We start from the raw sequence: 25,403 nt of genomic DNA, 5'->3' as shown, positions 1-25,403 counted from the left end.
CCTGGCAAACCATTATGCAAATTATCAGATGCAATGCACTTTTCTTTCTTTTTTTGCTTTCAATTCGATTTTCATTTCTTAGGGATAAAATATATTTCAGTTGGATTAAGACAAAACGTGTGGATGGCAAAGTATTTATTTAGTCATCAGTATGCACATTTTGAGCATCATATGATATGGAAAATGAGAGCAAAAGGGGCACCCTGAACTGATTATAAGGGAGGAGGAGGAGGGATTCTCTGCAGCTGCCACCCTGCATTAGTTAAACTCTCTCACTTCATGCACCTCCACTGCTCTCTCACATCCTTCCACTCTACAATGACAGGATGCATACTGATTTAGAGCAAACATAGGGGAAATGAGAGACCCAGGGACCCAAGTGGACGAGTGAAGGAGAATGATGACACATTTACCGTTTTGAATTTCAATACACTGTAGTGTACAATGTTATTTATCCTTTTATTTATTTATTTTTCATACTCTGCCGTTTTTTTGGTGATAAAACCACGGTGTCAGTGTAGTAAAAGTACTTTTATTTCTATTTTTAATCACTTAATTTGAAATTATTTTGTTTAAGGGAACCTGATAATCCCCCCTTAGAACAGTAGCAGTCAACTGATAAACTCTCGATGTGCTAAACCTCGAGATCTGATAAGAGACAGGACTGTGGTCCTACCTGGAGATGTTTGATCTGACAGCGGATGACCGCCACCAGGTTGCGGACGTTGGAAGGGTCCCTGAAGTCCAGGGTGGGAGACCCTGGACAGCTGGGCGGGTCGCCGCTGCCGTTGTGTCCGGCGCCGTCCGCGTCCCCCATGAACTGCAACGCCGCCGCCTTGGAGATCAACAGCTCACTGGTGCGCTGCTGCTGCTTCCCCCGCGCCTGTGGGCAGGAGGACTGGCAATTACCAATTACTGCCTAAATCACACTTGAAATCGTTTCGATGAAAAAAATGTTCAAACATTTTCAGAAATTGTGGAAATAGCAGATCTGCAAGATCATCATACGTTGCAATGCAACGTATCGTGAGGTTGTAGATCAGCCATTTTCACTATAGATAAATATTCAATATGACCTATATTTATTCAGATAAATTCTGGTTATTCTGATTATTTAATAAATTATATTTATTTAATAAATAAATTATATTTATTTATATTTGTTATGTCCTGTGCATGTTTTGTTTACAAAATCTAAAGCCAAACAGACTCCAACATTCAATGCCAAAAACACAATTAAATAGTAATTATCTGCTAGACAATTACACATTTCGCCGATCATTAATCATTAACCTACCTGCGGGTTGAGGTGGTGCGACCGCCTCCCGGTGCCCGGAGTGCCCGCCGCGCCCCCTCGCGCCCCGTCCCTGTAATAGTCCAGGGTGACCCGCTTGGGCGTCAGGTTGTTGCACACGCAGATGTGGTGGTAGAGGTTGGACAGCTCCTCGGAGAAGGCCAGCAGCTCCTCCTGGGCCACGCTCAGGTGTCCCTCCTGGTCGGTGGCCACCTGGCGCGTGGCGCCGATCTCCTTCTCCAGCTCGCCGATGCGGTCCTGGTCCTGCTTGCTGGATTTGATGCACTGGCGGATCTTGTCGGCCAGCTCCTGCGCCTCGGACCGCCAGCGCTCCTTCTCCTGCCTGCAGCGCTGCTCCAGGTTGCTGTAGCGCGCGCCGGCCTGCGAGAGTTCCTCGCGCAGCAGCAGCAGCTCGTCGCTGGCGGCTCGCATGCGCGCCTCCAGCACCTCCGTGCTCTTGGCGTCCAGCTCGTAGTCGAAGTCACTGCCGTTGTTGTTGTTGCCGTTGTCGTCATCGTCTCCGTTGTTCTCGCGCTCCGCCGCCGCCTTCTGTCGGCCCTGCGCCGCCTCCAGCTGCTGTGTCAGCGAGCCCACCTTGTCCTCCTGCTGGCCCAGGAGCTGCTTGGTCTTGACGAGCTGCAGCTGGAGCTCCTCCACGGTGGAGGTCAGGCTGGACTTCTCCCGCTCCGCCTAATACGAGAGAAAAGACGGAAATATAAAACCTCTGGAAATGTTTCGGGTTATTCAAATCAATATTGGTTACTCTATTTTTTGGCTATTAAAAAAAAAGTTCACAAAGCTTTGGCAATATATTGTGAGCTTTTGAATCATTTTTGAAAGATTTTAACACAAACCCTATATAAAGATTGTATTTAGGCAGGTTTTGCTTTGTTAGCTTTGTAGATGTGAAGAGTGCAGAGAGGTGGAAGCAGAGTGGGATAATGATGATAATGATGATACTAGGTCTGTGGTGGGAATCAAACCGGGGGCGTTGCAAATATATGGTGTTCATGCTATCTGGTCATCCTCTACTGTAGCAGTATAGCTACTACTACTATTACTACTCCTTTGGTTCTAGAACTGGTTCCGTTCTTTATTTGTTATGGTCAATATCATCTCATTTCATAAAGACCTTCAACTTTCAACATAACGTGCTTTTTGGGCATGTCATCAAAAATAGCCAATGTACAAGCTCACAATGCGGTGCAATGTGACGTGTTGTGAGATTGTATATCTGCTATTTTTTGCTATTTGTCGTATAACAAATTATATAGGGTTGAAATGGTTCATCACTTTAATAATCTTCAGGACAAGGCCATGGCAGGCCTGTTTACTATTATTATCCAGGAGACATAAGGATATTTCAAAGGCCTTAAAACATATATTTCACCGTCCACTGCCTTTCATCTGATTGCATTATTTATGTAAAAGGAGCACGCGAGGTAGACATCTCGGCTCCCACATTCCCAACATCTGCTGGGCAGACGCTCACACACCCAACCCCCTTTCTCTCCGAGTACATTATGAATTATACATGTCATTGAGGAAAAGAGCAGTACTAAAAGGTCAACAACATTCTTAATTTTCTAAAGTACGCTTTATTAATGGAGCCTAATTAACAGGTGTGAGCGATGCTAGATGGAAGGATGGGCGCGATGACGCCGCGTCACTGTGGTGGTTTGAACAAAGACGCAGTCCTCCGTCCGTGGCCTGAGACAGGATGTGGTCTGGAACAGGAAGTAGCTGCATACATTAGTCATCATCCGTGTTTTAGAGGGGGAGCAGTCAAGCAGGAATAACCTGTCTGGCAACCTCAATACACTTAATGTATGTCCCACTGTATACTCCATCACACAACCGTGTTGCCTGACAACAATTTACTGATCTACAAGCCAACAAGGCATCACGTTGTGAGCTTATACATCCGTTTTGTCAGCAGCCACACAGTGTACCGCAAATAAGGCTCTTTACTCTGCTTCCTCAATAATGATTAAAATTTAAAAAAAACGAGTAACGGTCTGAGCATACAGTAAAAACTCAGTGAGTCGTGGATGTGGTGTTCTGCCTGTGGGTTCTGCTGAGCTGACATTGTAAAAATGTCATTAATGACATTCACATCTAGACCACAAACAATTATTATGTTCCTCTTCCTCTTTATTTGGGAGAGGTTGACTGGTAAATAACTTACAGACATATAAATAATAGCCCGATATATCACACTGAATGCTTCAGTCTGCCATTGCTGAAATGAAAGATAATTCGCACCAATACGTTCCTCACCAGTCAGCTCCTGCAGCTACGTTCCTCCTCCAGCTTAACAACAGCTCGTGTCATCTAATGACTAGTCATTAGATGACACCCCACTTCCTCCCACCCCCCACGCTCTGGAATTGCTTTGTCAACTGGGAAAACAGCAGCAGGTTCAAAACACAATGCCAGACCAGAGAAGCAGTCCACTCAGTAAAGAGGGGGGAGGTCTATGGTCTGGAACCACGCAAGTAATAAAAGTGGTTGTAATAAAATGCAATAAAAGCTAGTGTTTTTGTGGTGGGTGTATCTTTGTCATCATTAGGACAACAGAACATTAAACATTTTATTCCATTTGTATCCTCTTGAGTAAAAGTGTATACTCTGGATATCTGGACGGACCACTAGCTTGTTAGGACTCTGGACAACCGACTTGGTAGGATTTATATGAAAGACGGACAACCAGCCTGGCAGGACTCAAAGGACAGACAAACAACCGGCCAGGTAGGACTTAGCTGAAGGACAGACAACCAACCAACCAACCAACCAACCTGCATGAGCTGCTGTTTGAGCTTCTGGCTGTCTGAGAAATGCAGCTCGCTCAGAAGGTCCGACACCAATCCGGAGGTGGGCGCGCGCAGGAACACATCGCTGTTCCGCGGCGTGGAGAAGCGCTGCTGGATGAGGCCGTTGGACCTGGAGCCGCCCGAGTGAGGAGGCCGACCAGAATGGGGAGCGGAGCCAGGGCCATTGTTATAGCCGCTGTCCTGGTCCTCCCCTCCCTCGCCTCCCTCTCCGCCCGGACCCTCATCCTGGCTGTCGTCCAGCTGGTCCAGGTGGAGCTCCAGGTTCCCCACAGAGTCGAAGGGGTTGAGGGACAGGGCGGAGAGCTCGCGCCGCAGGCTATTCTTCTGCTCGCGCTCCTCCTTCAGGGCTTCCAAGGCCTCATCCAGCTGACGCTCGGCGATCTGACGGAGGCGCGCCGCCTCGTCCAACTGCGCCCGCAGCTCGTCCTGTTCCTCCGCCTTCTGGTTCACCTCCAGCTTCAGGGTCTCGAACTCCACCTGGGAGAACAAAGCAGCACGTCAGTATTCATGGAAAAACGCTGCTAAAGATCCGAAAAACACAGCAGTGTGCAGCGACCTTAAGAGTCAATTTGGTTCTTCTGAACTATTGTCAATCATTTATTTAACTGGAACTCTGTCGAGGACCACAGGGAGTCCCCGGACCCTATGATAATTAAATACAGTTTAAAAACCTGTTCAATGTTTCGGGAGTGGGCACTCAGATCTGAAATCACACAGGCTGCACTGACCAATTATCGTAAGTGGCGGGCGGCGTATGAGAACATGTGAGATAGGCCTGACAACTACATCAGGTAAAGAAGTATTGCACAAATGAGTTGACATGTATTTACAATTTGCATGGAGGTTCCCCAAGGGCACCGGTCCAGTATTACCAATTTTGAATAGTTCGTCTCTCCCCTTGGCAGAAATCCTGTTCATGTAAATCAAGTACCTTGTTGATTAGTCACGATTCAGGCACTCAAGGAGACGGGTAAAGGATATCAAGTTAACAGGGAAGGCTTGAGACCCATATCAACTTTCCATGAGTTGACTGTATAAATACGGACGTAGACAACATTCATCAGATTCCAGTATAACAGACAACGCAGTCAACATCAAAGGTGTTTCATCTTGATAAAGTCTGATGTCTATGAACACCAGGTCAAATTAAGAAAATAGATATATTAGTACTACTACAGTACACTACAGTCACCATGCATGCTTTAGGATTCATGTTTTATGTTCAAGTATTTAATAATAAATGACTTCCATGTCACTGACTACATTGTATTAAAGAATTATCTGTTAGGCAGCATTTCTTCGTAATTATCGGGTCATTTGTTAAATAATTAAAACATATCTTTACTTATTAGATTTGAAAGGTCTTGCTATGGTTCAAGTTGGTTATACAGTAGGACACATTCAAGTTTGAGTATTCTTCAATTACATTACTTGGTTTAGAATCCATAATCTAATAGTTTGGATTTTGTCCCAATAGTTACCATTAGGAAAAAAAGTATTTATGGATTATACAGTATAATGGATGGATAAAAATCTGGGTTTTACAGATTGCCTATTTTCGTGGTTAAGCTACTGTATATCTACAGGGAAACTGTTCGATATTCATGGCATGCACAGTCAATGTACACAAACAAACAACACTGCTGCTCATAATATAACTGTGGCGAACAGCTTGAAAGAGGCGGAACACATACTTAGTAAAATATGTGCCGGAACTCCTTGTTCCGTTGTAAACAGTTTACGCTGCTGTTGGGTTACTGCAAACAACAAAGCTCGCTCTCACCCTCCAAGGTCGTATTTTTCAGGGTGACACAAACATAGATTTACTCACACTCGCAGGCTCATAAAGCCGATGGATGTCTCTTCGATGGTCCGACTGGATAATAAACATGAATTTTCTGACACGATATTTAAAGGCGTCTATTTTTCATGGTAGAGAAAGGAAATGAGCAGACACATTTAGAACTGGAACACTATAAAATTGGAACTTTATTAATCATCTTTGTCTCTCTTGATTGGATAAAATTGCTATCCTGAATTGAACATAAAATTTTCTTTTTACTAAACATATACGCAGCCCAAGTCATTTAAAGTAATTCATAAATTCAACAAAAATAGGCCCTTACATTACCCAATATTTAGAATATAACTCGGGTACAACACACTGACAGCCAGTAAGTGAAGCTCATCAGCATTCACAAGCACCCCCCTCGCACACACATACAAAAACACAAGATTCTCACTCACACGCAGGCACGCACATGAGCGCACACACACACACACACACACACACACACACACACACACACACACACACACACACACACACACACACACACACACACACACACACACGGTCCATTTGGTTCCATTTTAACACTCCTAAGAGTTACATTAACAATGAGGTGTTGTCACAGTGTTGTCAGATGTGTTTTTAACCCATTTAGACCTGGAACGCATCTGTGTCACCTTAGCTTTTGACCACTCTTTAACCATTATTTTAAACTTTAGCTGTTGAAAAATAGCAGATCTACAGAGCTTGTAGATCTGCTATTTTAAGTATTTTTGAAAAATTGTAAAAATGTGGGGAAAATCTTTGAATATATATTTTTTACTCTAATATTTGCTTCCCTGGGGGTCCCTGGAACAAAATATTTTGAGATGGGGGTCCGCGGCCAAATGCACATCATTCTGGCATAGAAACATAGGTTTTTCAGAAAGCCGTCGGTAAAATGTAGTAAAAAGGAGACTGGGGGAGGGTTTCACTGACCTGGTTCTCCTTGAGCACAGACACCTGTTTCTGCAGCGAGGTGTTCTCCTCCTCCAGTTCGCCGTTGTCCTGTAGCTGACGGAGCTCTCGGACCTTGAACTCCTTCATCTCGTCCCTCATGTGGCCCTTCTCCGCCTCCAGACACTCGCACTCCTGTGTGGAACATCGATATGTAAAGCTACTGTATAGCCTTTGTGTCACTGGGCTTAGTACGCCAAATATTAGAAACCAGTGGTTCTCAAACGCTGTACTGCGACCCACCATAATTATTGGCTATCAGACGCAGGCCATGAAACAAAAAAATCTAAAGAAAAGCACTAGTTACGGTTATGTGAAATAATTGATTCAGCACCCATTATGTATGAAGTATGTCAGTAGATGAACAATAAAATCCTCAGTAACTCAGAGTGTACAAATGTAACTCAGAGACTCAAGAGAGTGTGCAGATTATAACTCTCCGAGTTATAATAAACTAACGTTATCGGCCGGTCCACCGTACCTTCTTCAACTGGGAGGAGTCCGACCCGAGTCTCTCGATCTCTGCGTGGGCGTTTCCCAGAGAGAGGCGGGACTGTTTTAGTTCCGTCTGCACTTCCTCCAAGCGTGTCGCCATGGCAGCCTCCTTGGAGGCCGTCTCCTGCAGCAGACTCTCCTCGCGACACTCTCCATCTGCGGCCGCACGCTTCTGACTGCTCACGGTGTCTGCGAACGCCTACGGGATACACCGGACAGAAGAATCACAATCACTCAAACTACCATCTGCTTAGAAACAATGGCTTTTGAGCTGTTCATGCTCATTTTAAGACATCCTCACGACAGCGAGAAACTGTTCCTTTTCAGGAAATGTAAAAAGAAGAAAGAAAAAAAAGGAATCAGTGTTAAAAATGGATCCAATGTTGTTGACACAAACCCTGTTGTTGACACAAACCCTTGTACTTTTCACTGGGTAAATATTTATAAAATCCACAAAACACACTCAATAACTTTCACTTTAACTTCAATTGCAGATCACTTGCTACTGTTATACGACAAAGTAAGGTAGCTTTTTTTTCTTTAAGTTGAAACATGGAGATACAAGGTTTCAACGATATACTGTATAGGATCATACGTATATAGGATTTGACCTTGACCAGTATGAGCTGGAACCTGATTAACCAGCATTCTTGCTGCATGGCTCATTAGACACAACACGAGTCGCCTTGAAGAGGGTCTGTCTGTCTGTGCTTAATCCACTAGACGACAAATCACCACCAATTATTTTGTGCGCACTACCAATAGGCCATGGAAGTAAAAATGACCTGAATATTTTATTTTTGTGTGTGGATATTTGTCAGAGTTTGTGAATATAATTGTTTGTGCGTGAATACCGTATTTTTCACATTTTGTCTGATGTCATCAGTATGACGTCCGAGATCCACAGAGGGAAACGTTATTTTATGTTTGTGCTCCGTTGTGAAGTCATGTGATGTACTAGTGATTATTACCAGTATTGTTGCATAATATGATCTGATGCCACAATGTATATCAGACAAGGATCTAAATCAACCTTACATTTGTGGAACAGAATGCCTTGGAATTGAAGCATAGCAATGTTTAAGGTCATTGTAGGTCATCCGGGACAGGTCACCACGTGAATGAACAAACTCCTAGAAAACTGGTCTGCTAACTTTCAGTTCATTTCTATCAAAGCTAAAGATCTGTTTGCTACTGCCTTTTGAGATTATTTCATCATATGTCCAGCTTTGAGTGTTTCTGTAAACACAAACATTGAAGACAAAAGTGTGTAAACACAAACATAGAAGACAAAAGTGAGGACGCAAATTGTGATTGGCCGGCATGATTGGGTGGGAGATTGGTTTTGAGAAAGAGATGATGTATGATGCATATGATGATAAGAGCGCCCCTCACTTCACACGGGTGTGATGATGGCTTATGATGATAAGAGCACCCCTCACTTCACATGGGTGTGATTTTTAGAATGCGTTTCTTTTGCACTCTCTTTGCCTTGCCTAAAGTTGCCTTCCCAAACAATCATATGCCATGTCCCCCTCCCAAAATAACTTCCCATTCACTCACTCAAGAGACATTTTCCCTCAAGTTTTATTGAGTTTTATGTGATGTTGTTTGCCATTTTATGGCACATCAAATAAACTTCACACAAATTGAGTTTGTGTAAATTAGATTTGGCTGAGACTGAGTGTGTATGTATGTATGCAGGCTGGTTGTTAGCACTCAGCAAAAAACAACAATAGCCTAGATATACTACACTGTAAAATCCTGAGTGTTATGATTTACCCGGAAGCGAATACACCACTTAAGGGTCCATTTGTAGACTCTCATAGTGTTATAACAATAAATTACTCTTCATGTGACCATTTGTCATGTGATATTTGATTTATTATTTGATTTATTTATTAGACTCTCATAGTTAAATTAACACTGATGATTTACTGTGTACAAATATGCACTTATTCGCCGTCTTAAATGTTTCCGCAACACTGCCATTATTATCAACATGCATCAGTAACTCTACTGCTACAAATATAACCATATACCCATATAAGGAGCTCAGTGAATGAACAGGACATTAAATGCACTCAGCTGAACGCCATATTGAGGTTATATAATTAATTACGCCGATTTACTACACATGTAAACTGTTCTGTGCGTTGTTATATACTATATATCCGTGTGTGCTTGGGACTCTGCAGGCTGCTGAACTGGCAAGAAATGAGCTTCCTGGCAGATTAAGTGAAATAGCTCAAAGTCTTTTACCACTAATTCTCTTCCAACGTAAACAGCTTTGCTCAGCATTTGGTTTTATAATGTTGGAATCTGCCAATTTCACTCAAATTCTGGCAACTGTTCATAACTCAATGATGTGCATTTCCACATAAGCAGGACTCTAGTCTAAACCACTTAAACCCTATAATATACATTGACCAAGGTTCCTCGGGGGTCTACTCTATACTATGCCTCATTTCCCCAAAAGAATTGCAGATCTTATTGAGCTTGTGGTTCGGCTACTTTCTGCAAATGTTTGTGTTACGACATGCCCAGACTAGGGACGCTAGGGTACATACGCCGCTATGTAGTAAATTGTTGTCGTTTTCTTGTTTTGTTTTACCTCATATCTGTTCACATGATAGATTAGTATCTGACTATCTGATGTGATGACTGAAGTCCGGTATATAAACTCTGTTTAATAATACCTGCTGCTACAAGACATTTAATATGATGCTACGTTTGCTGAGCAATGTGTATTGGATTTTCAATTTGTTTACACAGCCATTAAAGGAATGTGATGTATTGTTTTCGTGATATTAAACATAGTATTATTAACGTGTAGTAAAGTCTAATCAGTGGATGACCATCATGAAACGTCTGTACGAGAATAAAACATAGTCATAACGGCTGTGACACGATCTATGGGGTAGAATGTGTTGAAAACCAAAGGGATTTGTGTAATCATGTATTTGTGATCCATTTACAGTATCCTGCTGAAACACAGGGAGCACAGTTAGCTGGCTAATGTGTCTATCACATAATCACAAGTTTCCCAGTTCAATTTCCTGTCCATCTGCACACTGTATAATTGCCTGATAAAGCCCTAGAAGTGTGGAAACGTTGAGACAGAAATAAAATAAGTTTTTGGAGCTTAAAAACAGCATACTGAAAGCTGATGTTTTTATCTTCTTCTTCATCTGTCACATTAACAAATGAAGCCAAAATGCTGACAATGTATGATAGACCTATTAGACAAGAAGAATACAGGCTACTCCTTCCATCCCAAGAAAATTACTATTCCCCTGACAGCGTCATACCATTTAGAGTAATAGATCATATTTCAAAACTATAAAATTCTGTGCCACCAATTTCCTACAATAAATAATGATCATTATATGCCTCCCTTCTGGGCAGCTGTAGCTGGGGCTGCCTGGTAATCAGAAAGAAGGTCACAGGTTCACCCCGGGGTCCCCCAGTATACATGTTAAGGCCTCCACAACATGTCTTCACGCCGTGGTGGTAAGAGCTTCACTGCTCACCCGTCCCAAATACATCTCTCTGATTTACTACCCACCGTTTCGGTGGTCACCTTATCACCTAAAACTGGAGTATGAATAGGCTTTTATGTCCCTGTGCAAGAAACATGGATTCAAGCTAAAAGAAATCTCACGACTCAAAATATTTGTATCAGTCATATTATGCTATTTCTGAAACAGTTTGAAAGGAGCTAGCGCTGTTTCCTAAACAATGAATTAACACAATATGTAACATTATTATGCATTTGTAATATTGTTCCTACTCAGTACTGTACTGCCAACCATGTGAGGAAACCGCAGACTCAGGCTTTAACTTTTGCTTTTATGAAATATCCTAGAAAATTATTCTAAACCTTGTGATAGTTTTGCCACTTCGAGTTCAAATGCTATAATCTTAAAATATATAAATACAGTATATATATTAAAATAATAATAATCGAAAATATCTACAAGCTTGAGAGCTCATAGACTATTTTTGCTGCACAACATGCTTCCATAGAAGACATGGAATCCAAATGACTGAAATCAGACGTGGCGAAACTATAATCCATGAAGACACTTAACCTCAAACTGTTCTCCTCCCATGCACTCATGACCATCAGCTGGGTGAAGATGAAACTGAATTGCCAAATCAATAACGTTTTACCTTTGTCTTCCTAATGTACTATACCAAGGGATGATTTCTCAAAAGCCTAAATGGCTCCAATAACAAATGTATGTAGTATATTTCCAGGCTTCGTATCTTTTGCCCAGTAATATTGTATGCACTGACAATCTGACACCGTGTTTGCACTCAACGGGAACAACAATTTAAAAACACTGAAAACACTGACTGTGATGCTGACTAACGGACTTGTGAGCCTGTTTGACTGCAGCTGAATACAAAACACCGGATTCATTATCGTATGACATTACAAACCAAGGCCTGACTCATCACTGGCTCCTTAACACGTTTACGAATTAACTGGTTATATAAGGGTCACGACTCACGAGTCAAGATTCATAAGAAACTCGAGGCCAAAATCAGAACCGGTTATCTGGAATCATAAAACCTTGCTGAATCAAAGCCTCTGTAAAGCCACCGAATAAATTAAGAATTTCTGTCATAGTCATACTAGATAGATGAACCACACATTGGTACTACTCATACACGGTAAACGAATTGAGCTAGCTCAATTGAGCCAATTGTTTCACCATCCTGTGGGCATTTGATGACGCCAATTAAAATTAGAATGCAATCTGGACTGTATTTATTATTTTGTTTGTGTAATCCTGATGCTAGAAAATGAAAGATGAATATGAAGATGAACTGTATAGTCATAGTGTATACGCACTACTGTCATAACTATTAACTATCATAGCCCACTCCACACACATGGTTGCAAAATACTAGTCCCAGGATTATGGTCCAAAACCAGCCCCTTTGCATTACTTAATGTGTGATATTTATACCCCATGGTACAACATACATAATTTAGTCAGTAGTCAATGATGTACAGACAGTGAGAGAATGACACTATTCATGATAGAATAATATGTATTACACAACCATAGGCCATATAATAAAAATTACTTCTTATATCACTGATAAACAGTTACAGTTACTTCAGTTCTGTTCTAGAACATTCATGTTTGATTTACAGACCACATGGTACAAGACATGTATACTGTTTGACATGAAGAGAAACAAGCTAATTATTTATAACAAGACAGGGTCTAATCAGGGATGGATTAACCCCCGTGCGGGCCTCTGGACATCTTTTAACCCACAACGGGCAGAACGGGTGGGCAGAGCACACAAACACACTGCTCTGGTTTTAAGGCATGTGTGGGTCAAGAAAGCACCTGTAGACATTTTATCATACAGGATTTCAAAAATACAGATTTGGGCAACATCCATACATACAGCTACAGCACTGTACAGTTAAACTGGTAAATAAGGCAGCATGCCGTAAAACAGGAGCTGAAATGGTAAAGATAGCAAAACTGTGGTATTGTAAAATGCGTAAACAAACACAAGTGTCTAACAGGACTAATCGACAGTGGTGGAAAATAACGAAGTACAATTACTTCGTTACTGTACTTAAGTACAAGTTTGGAGAATTTGTACTTTTATTGACTACTTTTCTTTTGCTGTATTTTTACTTTTACTTCGTTACATTTACAAGGAAAAAATCGTACTTTTAATGCGCTATATTTAAAATCGGACACCTCGTTACTCGCTACAAATTAAATAATAAAATCTTATATTTGTCTTACTGGAGGAATGCGCAGTTGAGAATTGAACAGGGCTGCTCCACTCTCAGATAATAGGGGGCGGAGTTGTGTTCTGCTGCCTGGCCTGCTTTGAAGACGGCAAGACGCACACACTGTGTTGTTTTGTCACACGCATTCAACATGGATGCATTAAACATGCCTTAATATTTAGCGGAAAACCAACCAATAAGTCCCTATCCGACACAAATTAACTAATCTTTCTCAGCCGTCACTGGAGCGCGCATCTAGCTACTGCATGATGATCATGCACGCTGACAGACAGCAGACACTGTCCCAACTCCTAACACAAACACTGAGGGAACTTGTTGTTGTACACACATAATGTGCCACGAAAAATAGCTTCCAATAGCTTAGTTGGTTATTATCGCTTCGAGGAGGTACGTGTCCATAATATCGCCACGAACGGCCAACAAAAGACATCTCTCTTCCACAGTGAAGCCTAATTTATTCTTCGCCGTACAAAGTGTTCCGTGCTGAAAATAGCTGATATACAAGCTCACAACTCGTCGCGTCCGGACACGTTGTGAGCTTGTAGATCAGCCAACCCCAGCATGCGGAGATGCAGGCTCTGAGAACGTTCAGAAACTTTTGCCTTCACAATAAAAGCATGCAAAAGCCCATATAGAGAAGGAAAAATAATTCGGTGGCATTTCACATTGCAAAAGAGCAATTTTTGTAAAATGTAAAAAATATATAAAAATTAAAGCAAAAAAAGAACGAAAAAGAACTATAATAGTTCATTTTTCAAAATTTGGAATGATGAACTATGAACGGAACTAGTTCATTTAAAAAATGTTGAACTGTGAACTGAACTATAGTTCCTAAAAAAAAGAACTTTCCCAACACGATGTATGCTGTTGGGGGTTCTGTATTTTCAGTATTTTTTGGAATAAAGCCACTTTTGACAGGATGACAATTTTGGAAATTCATTTCTTTGTATTCATTTTGAAAATAATTTTGTATTTTGTACTTTGTACTTGTACTTTGTAATTTTTACTTTTATACTTAAGTACATTTTACGCCGGGTAAATTTTTGTACTTAAGTACATTTTATTTGAGGTACTTTTATACTTTTACTTAAGTAACTTTCTTAATGGGCACTTTGTACTTTTACTTAAGTAATTTTCAAGTAGAGAATCAGTATTTTACTTAAGTAAAATATTTTTGTACTTTTTCCACCACTGCTAATCGAATTGTTAAATGAGAACATTGGATTAAATGATGGATACTGCCACTAATAAGACATCCCTGTGTGAGTTATCTATACAGCAGTAGTTCTCAAAGTGGGTCCTTGAGGGGGGTTAAGGGGGTCCCCTGCTAATTGTTTGATAGTTAGGACATATGGACCCGTAAGGGTCCATTTGGTTCCATTTGAATGCTCTCTGAGTCTCCTTGGAATGAAAATGTTTGAGAATCATGGATCTATTACAGCAGGGGAGGTAGTATCCTACCTCTTTGATCTGTTGGAGCTCATGTTTGAGGCTCTCGTGTTCCTCCTCCAGCTGGCTGTGTTTGGTCTTGAGGGCGGCGCTCTCCTCCAGCACCACCAGGCCGTAGCGGGCGGCTTGGAGCTTCTCCTCCGTGGCCTCCTGGAGCTCCAGCGTGAGCCGCAGCACCTCGCTCCTCATGTCCCCGCTCCCCATCAGAGCACCCCCCTCCTCCCCCTCCTCCTCCTCCTCCTCATTGCCCATGGGGTCTGCCTCGGCCTCCAGCATCCTCCTCGACGTCACTCTAGCCTCTGTTGTATTCCAGCACGAAAGCTCCACGGTGGGGCCTGCCGCCTTGTTTTCTTTTAATCCTCACGCTGACCACATCACTCCACGCTGTGCAAAACACAAAGCTCAGTGTTATGAAATATAATCTGGTTGAACCCATTAAGACTTCAGGCCGATTGTACAAAATGTCATTGGTTTCCTGAAAAACCTGTGTTGCTATATCAGTGGTGCTCAAAACCTTTTCATGTCAAGGACCCGCAAAATTATATGTATTTCGCCGCGGACCCCCATCTCAATACATTTTGTTCCAGGACATTTTCACGTTTTTTGAATAGCCAAAATATACAATAATGCTTTTTTTTAAATGACACAGATGCTTTCCAGGTTTTAATGGGTTAAGCACCCGTGCCCGCCCCCACAAGATTTATTTTAACCACTATCAACAACACTGGCATCCCTTTTTTGTACATTTTCTAAAATGCTTAGATGTTTGTTTCGTTGTTTTGGGGGTATTTGTTGCACAGAGGGAAATATGTCTTCTGCATTTACCGATCCTAACTATTAGGAGCAGCGGGTGCTATGATTAAACACATCCTAAGTTCCTAACATTTCTTGTCTTGTTTTATTTACTTATTCATCATGACTGTCATTTGTGTTATATTCGTGTTATGACATGTATTTGTTATGTGTAAGAGGAGCACAGACCAAGAGGACCAAATAGACTAATAGTGTCGCAGTCCTGGCCCCTTTGAGAACGACGAGGCACCAGAAAATAATTCCCCTTTCATTTTTCCCATAGACGATTAAAAAAAATAAAAATAATGTATAGACATTTAAGCCTCGGACAAAGCCAACAGCCGAGTTGACAAAACTTTTTGAAACGCCCATGGGAAAAATGAATGGGGAATTATGTCCTGGTGCCTCGTCATTCTGAAAGGGGGCAGGGACTGCGACACTCTAATAATTGATTGGTTATAACTTGTGTTATTATATTTCCTAAATCCTGATCTGGGCATGGTGAACATTAATGAAAATAGGTGAACACACAATATGAGCTTATGTGAGCTTCATTGTAGATCGGATATTTTTTGCAGCTAAAATAATTGGTGCATCAAGACTATGTATTGTGAATTTGTGAGCCTGAATTTATAGTAAAAACGCTGCATTTTAAACTGCCTGGTCATTTGATACCACAACTTAAGACCATTAAAGGACCACTTTTCAACCTATCTTCATAATTGGTCCTCACTAATCATTTTTCTACTCAGTCTGTGCCTCATAGGAGGGCTGTGGGCAGTTCAGAAACCCGTCCACCAGTGACATCATCGGTGGGGAATCCAAGCTAATAGAAACTGCAGGCTTTCTATTCCTGAAAAGTTGCAATGTGAAAAAGAAAGCCATCGTTCTCACGATAGTAAAAATGTAAATATTTAAAAATATATATTGTTAAAAAAAATCTGCCTAACGATGATGTCACTGGTGGACACTGGACAGGTTTATAAACTGCCCACTCCCCTCCTACAGACAGACCGAGTAGGAAATAAATGGTGGCATTTTATAATAAACATTAGTAAGAACCAACTATATGAAGATAGATAGGTTGAAAACAAAAAGTGTGGTCCTTGAAGGACATTTCCCCCCAGGATCCTGACCTGCAAGGTGCTCCATTAACTCTGATTTCGATTAATGCTGCCTGTGTAACCATAAACACCATTATTAGTGTGTCACTGCATACGGTCCACTGTCCATGAGCGCGCGTCCATATCATCCATGATGATAGCATGGCAGCATAGATGGAAGCTAGCTTGTAGTGAGCTAATTAGCTCACTACATAGCCCCTTAGTTAAACATTAAACAATCAGTGAACTGGTGCTAAAGGTGGAGTATCAAGACATTATATAATATCACACAATTACAAAATAAATAGAATAATATAGAATAACATATCTGATCTCACAATACAAAATCAGCATCATTGACAATTTGACTCTGAATGATGCAATCTAAGCCAACCACGTTTAAATAAAGTATCGTTTATACCATCTGAATTTCCCATTTTAAGTTAATTATTTAAATGGAAACTAAATCCATGTTTTGGTCAGTTGCCAACAAAAGGGACAGATCTAACGGTAGATCCGTTCTTTTTTGAGGGGCAGGTGGGGCGACACCGCCGCACTACGGGCTGTAAAGCCAGGCATAGACAAGGGTACGCTTGATTAACCAGCCCATGGAAGCCTGGATTCACACTCGATCGCACGCGCACACGTTCGGTGACGTTTAGCCGGGAGGGAGGGGCCGCTCGCCGGGGCGACGCGAGGCCCGATATCCATCACACAGCAGCAGCAGCAGCAGCATTGCTAGCATTACTATGGCATTAACCGGACAACACATGATGGATGGATCGGATGGGCCGTTCGTTCGGCCCGGCTGTCCCGACACAACGTTATAGCACAAAACAGCAACACCCCACACCGGGGTACACTAAAACATCAAGCCGTTATAAAAGCCAACATCAGCTGTAGCCGTCTCACACTAATTAAATAACGTTACATTTCCTTATTTCTACGTATCTTACTCCCCCTGCCCCGTAACGTTACTTTACCCAGAGACGCTGCCTACCGCCCGGATACCAGTTAATTTGTAAACAGACTAAACGTTATTGTTGTTATTATTTAGTCCAAATGTAAGCTAGTAGTCACTCACCAGGATGTGATGTGGTGATGTGTGCGGTGACAGCCGGGTACGGTCCGGTACACACAGAGAGATATGATCCCGTCTCTTTCTGTTGCTCCCTCCCCGCTTCTCTCGTTTCTACAGTGTGATGTGCTGTTCAACAACGAGCTGGCTCTTTGCGTTCATTCCAAGTAAAGCGCGACATGCGGAAGTGACTCACTCAGCCATTGAATCTTTCTAATGTCCAGCAGGGGGCGCGGTTGCAACAATAAAGTGTGGAGATTGCCCTACTTCACTTCACTACCTCATTTACCAGGATAGAGGCACAGTCGCACAGATATGCCCTTGGGATTGAGAATGATGCATCATCTATTTTTGGGCGGTCAAGGAGGTTGACCGCCCAAACCAGTTAAACCAGTTAACAAACCAGTTAAAAGCATTTAAATGTCTTGTGTTGCTTATTATAAGTTAATTGTTGACTACCGGTATACAGTCTTTCTGAATGTCTCAGTTATGTAATGTGGATTCATCATATCATGTTGGAAGTGTGTGGACACTGGACACTGTGGACAGTGGGCCAGGAGGCATGAAGATTGAAGAAACTGAGGTAATCATGCAAGACTGTCTACTGTCTAGAACAGTGGTTCCCAAAGTGGGGATACCCAGCTAGATGATAATTAGGAACCAAATGGACCTTTATGATCGAGTCTGTATCTGTAACTCTGAGAGTGTACAAAATGGAGTTCCATTTGTACACTCTCAGAGTTAAATTAACAGTGATTGTACAAGGGGGGTCCAAGAGATATAAATGCCATTAAATGGGGTCCGTAGCCTAATGCATGTTAAACTGGGGGTCCTTGAAATTAAAATGGTTGAAAGTCACTGTTAAAACCGTAAAGAATCTTCACTTATCGGGGTCCTCCTTGGCATATATTTTCAAATGGGGGTCCGCGGACTAATTTGTACCAATTTGGGGGTCCTTGACATGAAAGAGCTGTTTGGGAAGCACTGGTCTATATAGAACAGCTGTTTGCATGGCGTTTGCAGTTATTTTTGTTATTATAATTTGTTTAGCACTTGTACACTGTGTATGTGCACACTGCACATGACTGCACAAACAAACAAACAATGATGGGTTGGGTTACATTTTCAGTGAAGAATCCGTCCCAGAACAGAGACGAAATGCCCATCACTGATCCACTGTCAAAAGCGCGCCGAAAGCGGCATGTAGAGACACGACTCCACGACTCCCTCTAGCGGCCAGACTGTGAACAAGCTCATCGGGCAACCATCTAGTCTAGTCAAGTCTTTCCCTCGAATTGATTATTTAGTTTTTAGTTGCTTTTTGATTGATTTGGTTGATTTATCCACATATACGATTCGACGCGTGAAAACAACCCAGGCCATTAATTTACAAATTAATGAGTAAAATAGAAAAACAGCTGAGAGGATAATATTATGAAAGACTTCCGCTTAGATCCTAAACCGCTTCCGTTTTACTTCCGTGCTGGCACGTTCTGCTCTTTGCATTACTCCTGCAGGCTGCAATATAATAATTAATTCGTTTAATTGCATTGATAAATCGATTGCATTGATAGCTAAGGTGCGCAATGAAGGTGGTCACCTGGAACATAAACGGCATCAGGACGTTTAAAGGAGGGATTAAAAGAGCTCTGGATTCACTGGATGCAGATATTGTCTGTTTACAAGAGACCAAGGTGACAAGTGAGTGATAGGAAACTATTGAATCATGTTTAATTATGTTTAAAAAGTGCTTAACCTGAGCTCCAAAACAGCAACACAGTAAAACGAAACGTGTCTTAACATAGCAATAGGCTATCAATGTTTATTCTGTTTAAAGTGTGTTTTTATTAGTGTTAACATGAACTGTAAATGTCCTGACGCACAACAGGAGATCTACTGGATGAGAGATGTGCCATTGTTGATGGATACAGCTCCTATTTCAGCTTCAGTCGTGGCCGCAGTGGCTATTCAGGTAATACTATTATGATGACATGATGTTATTACCTTCAGATGAATTGAATATGAAGGACCCAAATGGAAACAAGCCATAGGTTTTCTTCTTGGTTTATAAATCTTAGCAGACCTTGTATAATAATAATAATAAACTTTATTTATAAAGCGCTTTTCGAAAACAATGTTTACAAAGTGCTTTACAGTGTCAAGGGATAACCAACAACAATGAAATTAAATGCATAAAATAGACATTGAACTGTACTTTCGTCCTGTGATTTTGTTCTGCAAACTAGTAATAATGAAGTAATCAATCAATCACCTTTCCCAGTGTCACTACCTTAAATGTTGTATTGCAGTTACAAGCATTTTGTAACATTAAGAAAGGTGCTATATAAAGTTTATTATTGTTAGAATTATTGTTCCAATTTAAACAGTTACTAGTACAGTTATAGCCCTAGAATGTCTCTGTTGTTACATAGTTGTTACAGTATTTCACATACCGGAGCCATAGAACTCTTCCATAGACTTGCGGTTGCAGCAGCAGAACGGCAGCATAAATGTGGTCGGCACTCCGTGTGTACAATAAATAATTCCAAATACTTGGGAGTCAGATATGGTCCTCAACTTTCATATCCATGTGAAAGTTCTGTCATAAATTTTTTGTTTAGTCAAATATCTCCACTTTTTCACGAGCTGCACCCGGACATTCCAGACCTCTTTGCCCGGAGTGAAAGGTGTCCGTGCGAATGTGGTGGTAAAGTGGAGATATTTGACTAAATACACATTTGTGCCAGAACTTTCACAGAAGTAAACCAGGGTGTTCTATGGCTCCGGTATGTGAAATACTGTAACAACTAACAACTGTATGTAACAACAGAGACATTCTAGGGCTAGTACAGTTACAGTGAGTGGACACTTTCCATAAAACCCAGGTGTGACCATGTCACTAGTACAGTCACAGTGAGTGACTTTCCATCACACACAGGTGTGGCTACGTACTGCAGGGACAGCGCCACGCCCTTCGCTGCTGAAGAAGGCCTCAGCCGCTTGTTGACCAACCACCACCAAGGTTCTGTGGGTTGTTACGGAGACAATCACGACTTCTCCACCGAGGAGCTGTACGAACTGGACAACGAAGGACGGGCCGTCATCACCCAGCACAAAACTATGTAAGACAGTGGTTCTCAAACCTTTTCATGTCAAGGACCCCCAAATCCACACTTATTATTATTATTATTATTATTATTATTATTATTATTATCATCCACCCCATTTGAAAAGATGTGCCAGGGACCCCATAACCTTTTTTATGGCTCTAGCAGTGATTCTCAACCATTTTAATTACAATTACCCCCAGTTTGACATGCATTAGGCCTCGGACCCCCATTTAACACCTTGAGGGCCCGGGCCTATTTAATCCATTAATAAAATGTGCCCATCGTCAGCAAGCGCCTCTAGGCGATCAGTTTTCATAGCACTAATTTGACGGAGATTATCAATCTCCGTCTCGGGCACATGGTGTTAATGGCATTTCTATTTCTGGGACCCCAATTTATATTGTAAAATCACTTAATGTAACTCCATTTGGTTCCATTTGTACATTAAGAGTTACAGACCCATAAGGGTCCATTTGGTTCCTAACTATCTCTAATTTAGCTAGGGACCCCCTAGCCTCCCTCAAGTACCCCTAGTGGTCAACATAGCCCACATTGAGAACCAATGATGTAAGACAGCCGTCAGTACTCGGCACAAAACCATGTGTGAGGAAATGGTCTGCTTTGAAGTTAGCATTAAGATGCTGTTGAACTGAAAAGGTTTGTGGAGCCCTGATGTCGAGAGCATTCATCTTAATGTGTGTCCCTTCTTTCTTATGGTCTTAGGTATCAAGAACAAATGCAAACTCTGACTGTAGTGAATGTGTACTGTCCGAGAGCAGACCCCGAGAAGCCAGAGCGGAAACTGTTCAAATTGCGTTTCTACAAGTTGCTTCAGTGTCGCGCTGAAGCTTTGCTGAAGTCTGGAAGGTGAGAGTCTACCAGCACTGAACTGACATTTGAGCTGGAGATCATTGAATACATTTATTTTCTTCCAATATTGTGTTTCTTTGTTTCAGCCATGTGATTGTTTTAGGAGATGTGAACACCTCTCACCGACCGATAGACCACTGTGACCCCGATGACATTGTAAGTGAACAATTAGGCCAGCCTGGCCAGGGTATTCTTATACAATAATACAGTATGAGGATTTTTCCTTATACTTTTTATATACTTTAGGTATCCCAAATCTGACAGAAAATGAAGAAAATACGCGGGCCTGTGGGGGACAAAAAAAAAAAACACTTCGAAACTGAAAAAGTTAATAAAAAGAATATGCCAGTATAAATGTATGTATTTTTATATATATATTTTAAACGGTAGACCTATGCAGCATTACAGATAAGGCGAACATGACATCCTGCACACATTAGTGACTCATTTCAACATTGCTGGAAGTAATGACACTTTGCTTGAGTGGGAACAAAGCAGTCGGGTTGTACTAACTTAATTTACGTCCCACTTTTCAATTGCATTTTGTGGTTGCACAATCGGAAACAAACAGATTTTCAAAGAGATTGTTCCTGCCAGCCGAGTACCGTAGGTTGACCCCTCACACCTGGCACCCCATGAGACAAAGACATACATTTACAAATGGGTGAGAGTCGCGCTACACGGAAGTGGAACGGGCGAGGAGCCAACAATACATTGCCCACTAATTGTTCTCGGGTTTGGTGTTTTCCTCTCTTTTCTTTCCTCAGTTAGTGTTTTTCAAAAGGAGTTGCCTTGCCTCCATTGCACCTTGGAATTGTGTATTCCTCTTCTTTGACTTGTTCTTCGTTTCTACTTTCTTTTGAGAGCTTGCACAAAGAATCATTTCACCCACTCTTTTACATCTGATATCGTGTAATGCGACACTAAAGTTGCTTCTGATTCTAAATATATAATAATGCTTTTGCCCATTTTCTTTGTGTTATCACAACCCAGGGTGATTTTGAAGAGAACCCTGGGAGAAAATGGCTGGGTGGCTTTTTACACAACGACTGTCAACAGAACGTAAGTGAGGAGGATGAAGACTCGGGGGAGATTTCATCAAATTCGGGCCACGGTGGGAAATTTGTGGACACCTTTCGCCATTTCCACCCGACTCGCTCGCACGCGTTCACATGCTGGAACACGATGACTGGAGCGCGGCAGACCAACTACGGAACTCGCATAGACTACATTTTCGCTGATTGCTCGCTGGCCACGGAGCAGTTTGTGATGGCAGACATCGTGCCGGAGATGGAGGGCTCGGACCATTGTCCTGTCTGGGGGGAGCTCATCTGCAAGCTTCTGCCCAGCTCTAAGACGCCTCCTCTCTGCACTCGACACCTGCCAGAGTTTGCAGGTAGGGGTTGGGAATTGATATGATTTTCCAATGATTAGTTAATGATTATTGATTAGTCATTAATGATCAGCAAAGCGGAATCGCAAATGATTGCGCTTTTTGGTCTGATTTAGAACCAGACCGATGACAGATTTTGGGTCCAATACTGATCCAGAACCGGGAGAGTCCTAGACCAACGATTACCGATGTTTACATATTTACCATTATTTTGTAAAATTTCGCATCGCGACACATTGTGAGCTTGTAGAGGGATGTTGATTCTCTGAGTTAGCGTTTCCGACTCTAACTAAGTTGGTTCTTATTTCCATCCCTGATGGTGGTGTAGGAAAGCAACAGAAGCTCTCCCGCTTTCTGGTGAAGGTGGACCAACAAGCAGCTAAAACCGAGGCCATTCAACCGCTACCTGGATCACAAGAGGCTGGGGAGAGGAGAGAGAACTTGAACCCGCTCGGAGCAGCGGGGAGCTCTAACGGAAAGAAAAGAACGTTAACGGTGGATTCTGCCACCGCGAAGGGGAAGAAAAGCAAAACGGCAAAACCTCCCTCAAAGCCACAGGGCAGCCTGCTGGCCTTCTTCAAACCCAAGCCCACCAACGCGGCCGGCGCGGATCGAGTGACCCCGTCACAGAACTTCCCAAGAGCACACGCTAAACCGAACGTCCCCTCAATCGCAGACGAGGACGTTGACCTCACCGAGCAGGCCCGTGATGACACGTGTTTGTCACCCCATAGCAGCGCAGAAAAGGAGAGTGACGGAAAAACAAAGAAAAAGGTGGAGGAGTGTTTGACCTCTGTGTCCACCGCCGCCACCGGTCCCAAGAAGGGGACGTCGTTGACGTTTTGGAAGTCGGTGCTTCACGGACCTCCCCCGCCGCCGCCCTGTAAGGTTCACGGGGAACCCTGCGTCCTCCGCACTGTAAAGAAGGAGGGGCCTAACATGGGCAGGCAATTCTTCGTGTGCGCCCGTCCTCAGGGCCACGCCTCTAATCCTGAGGCTCGCTGTAACGTTTTCATATGGGTCGACAAGGGGAAATGACCTTTTCTGTTAACACCTACATATTTCTTCTAAATCTTGGACTTTGAACTACCAACTAAACCTCATTTACATTTTCTTAACATTTATATATTGTGTTTTTAGCCTCAGAATATAATGTTTTGATAGTATCCATTTTACATATTGTCAGTGCTCAAAGTAAAGACTGAAATATAACTAACAATGACATCGATAGTAATTTAAACAGACTGCTTAAGAACTCAGAAACACTCTTGGTTTTGGTAAAGGTGTCACATGAAACAAAATTAAAAAAAAATGACAATGTGCAAATTACTGACAGGATGCAAATGGTAAAGTCCGATTTCAAACTCCTTTAGTCAATGGAAGTCAGCATTACTGTTCAAAGTTGTGCAAAAAAAATCCAAAAAGTTAATAAGGCTTCAAGATAAACAGGCTTTGATACACATAATCTCAATTACTGTATGACGTATGGCAAGAACTGTTATAGTAGCCTAGCTGTTAAAATCAATGTTTTAATGTAGTTAACAGTTAATTTAGTATTTCCTTACCTATTTGAAATGATCTTGTATATAGATTTATTTGATTGTATAGTAGTCAATCTCTACACTAAAATTAAGAAAGAATAACATGACACAGAGACGGTGACTGCTTAATTAAGTTAATTTAGGACCTTCTAGCAGTTAATTTCGTTTTATTAAACACATCTTTTCCATGTAACTTAACAATGATAAATGAATATGATAATACCTTTTATATCATCACCAACATTAATTATGTTTGTTATTTACAGCTAGGTAGAGGGGCGAGATGGAAAAGGGGTGACCGTACCTGTTACCTTTTATAATAGCCTGTTTATCATTGAGCTTTTATTAAAGTATGATATGATGAGTGTTTACATCCACTAGATGGCAGTAATATAGAGGGTATGGAGAATGATGCTGATGATGACAGTAACCCCAAAGAACCCACAGCCAACAGACCAGTGGTGGAAATGTAATGACCCACTTTGTTACTACCTACAATATAAACAGAACAGTAGGAAGAGTTCTGGATGCCAGGAGACAGACTGTAATAGTTGTAAGACATTGTCTATTCCAGGCTTACAGTGCAATGAGTGCAAACAAGTGTTTGTTAGTTTTATAGTTTGAATTGTACAAAATAAATTAAACTGATATTTTGGAAATAAAATGTTGAACTATCAGAGAGGCTACATTTTCCCAAAAGGAAATGCATGTATTTAAGTAAGTCTGCATGACCACTGACCAGGCCTGGGATAAAACGTATGACATATCAAAAGTGTGGATAATCCCTCCCCATTCCACTCCAACAACTGATCCCACCCTGGGTCTATCTATGGTCTGTAGACATTTAACTCCAGGGTAT

At 41.8% G+C, this 25,403-nt stretch overlaps 2 protein-coding genes across 3 annotated transcripts in view; one reads left to right on the top strand and one right to left on the bottom strand.

Annotated features, from left to right (window-relative positions):
* Positions 1-17,739, bottom strand: part of LOC308316088 (protein bicaudal D homolog 2) — a 30,100-nt gene extending 12,361 nt beyond the window's left edge. For both annotated transcript variants that reach the window (XM_080764453.1, XM_080764452.1), the window contains exons 1-7: positions 17,637-17,739; positions 14,670-15,041; positions 7,398-7,610; positions 6,899-7,051; positions 4,093-4,605; positions 1,298-1,984; positions 677-883 (exon numbers count right to left, since the gene is read on the bottom strand). In XM_080764453.1, the coding sequence (XP_080620579.1) occupies positions 677-883; positions 1,298-1,984; positions 4,093-4,605; positions 6,899-7,051; positions 7,398-7,610; positions 14,670-14,933 (2,037 nt within the window). In that variant the 5' untranslated portion in view covers positions 14,934-15,041; positions 17,637-17,739. The remainder of the gene's footprint in view (positions 1-676; positions 884-1,297; positions 1,985-4,092; positions 4,606-6,898; positions 7,052-7,397; positions 7,611-14,669; positions 15,042-17,636) is intronic.
* A 1,397-nt stretch (positions 17,740-19,136) lies between these two features.
* On the top strand, positions 19,137-25,215 carry LOC308315217 (DNA-(apurinic or apyrimidinic site) endonuclease 2-like). The gene is made up of 7 exons (XM_080763085.1): positions 19,137-19,331; positions 19,519-19,602; positions 20,569-20,752; positions 21,464-21,607; positions 21,697-21,766; positions 22,604-23,006; positions 23,332-25,215. The coding sequence occupies exons 1-7, from the start codon at positions 19,217-19,219 to the stop codon at positions 24,039-24,041; spliced, it is 1,710 nt and encodes a 569-aa protein (XP_080619211.1). The 5' UTR covers positions 19,137-19,216; the 3' UTR covers positions 24,042-25,215.
* The last annotated feature ends 188 nt before the right edge of the window (positions 25,216-25,403 follow it).

This window comes from Protomyctophum bolini (genome assembly GCF_963924005.1).
Source record: "Protomyctophum bolini genome assembly, chromosome: 5".
Classification (NCBI taxonomy): domain Eukaryota; kingdom Metazoa; phylum Chordata; class Actinopteri; order Myctophiformes; family Myctophidae; genus Protomyctophum; species Protomyctophum bolini.
The sequence above is the reverse complement of the archived record's forward strand: the minus strand, read 5'-3'. Positions and strand labels throughout refer to the sequence as shown.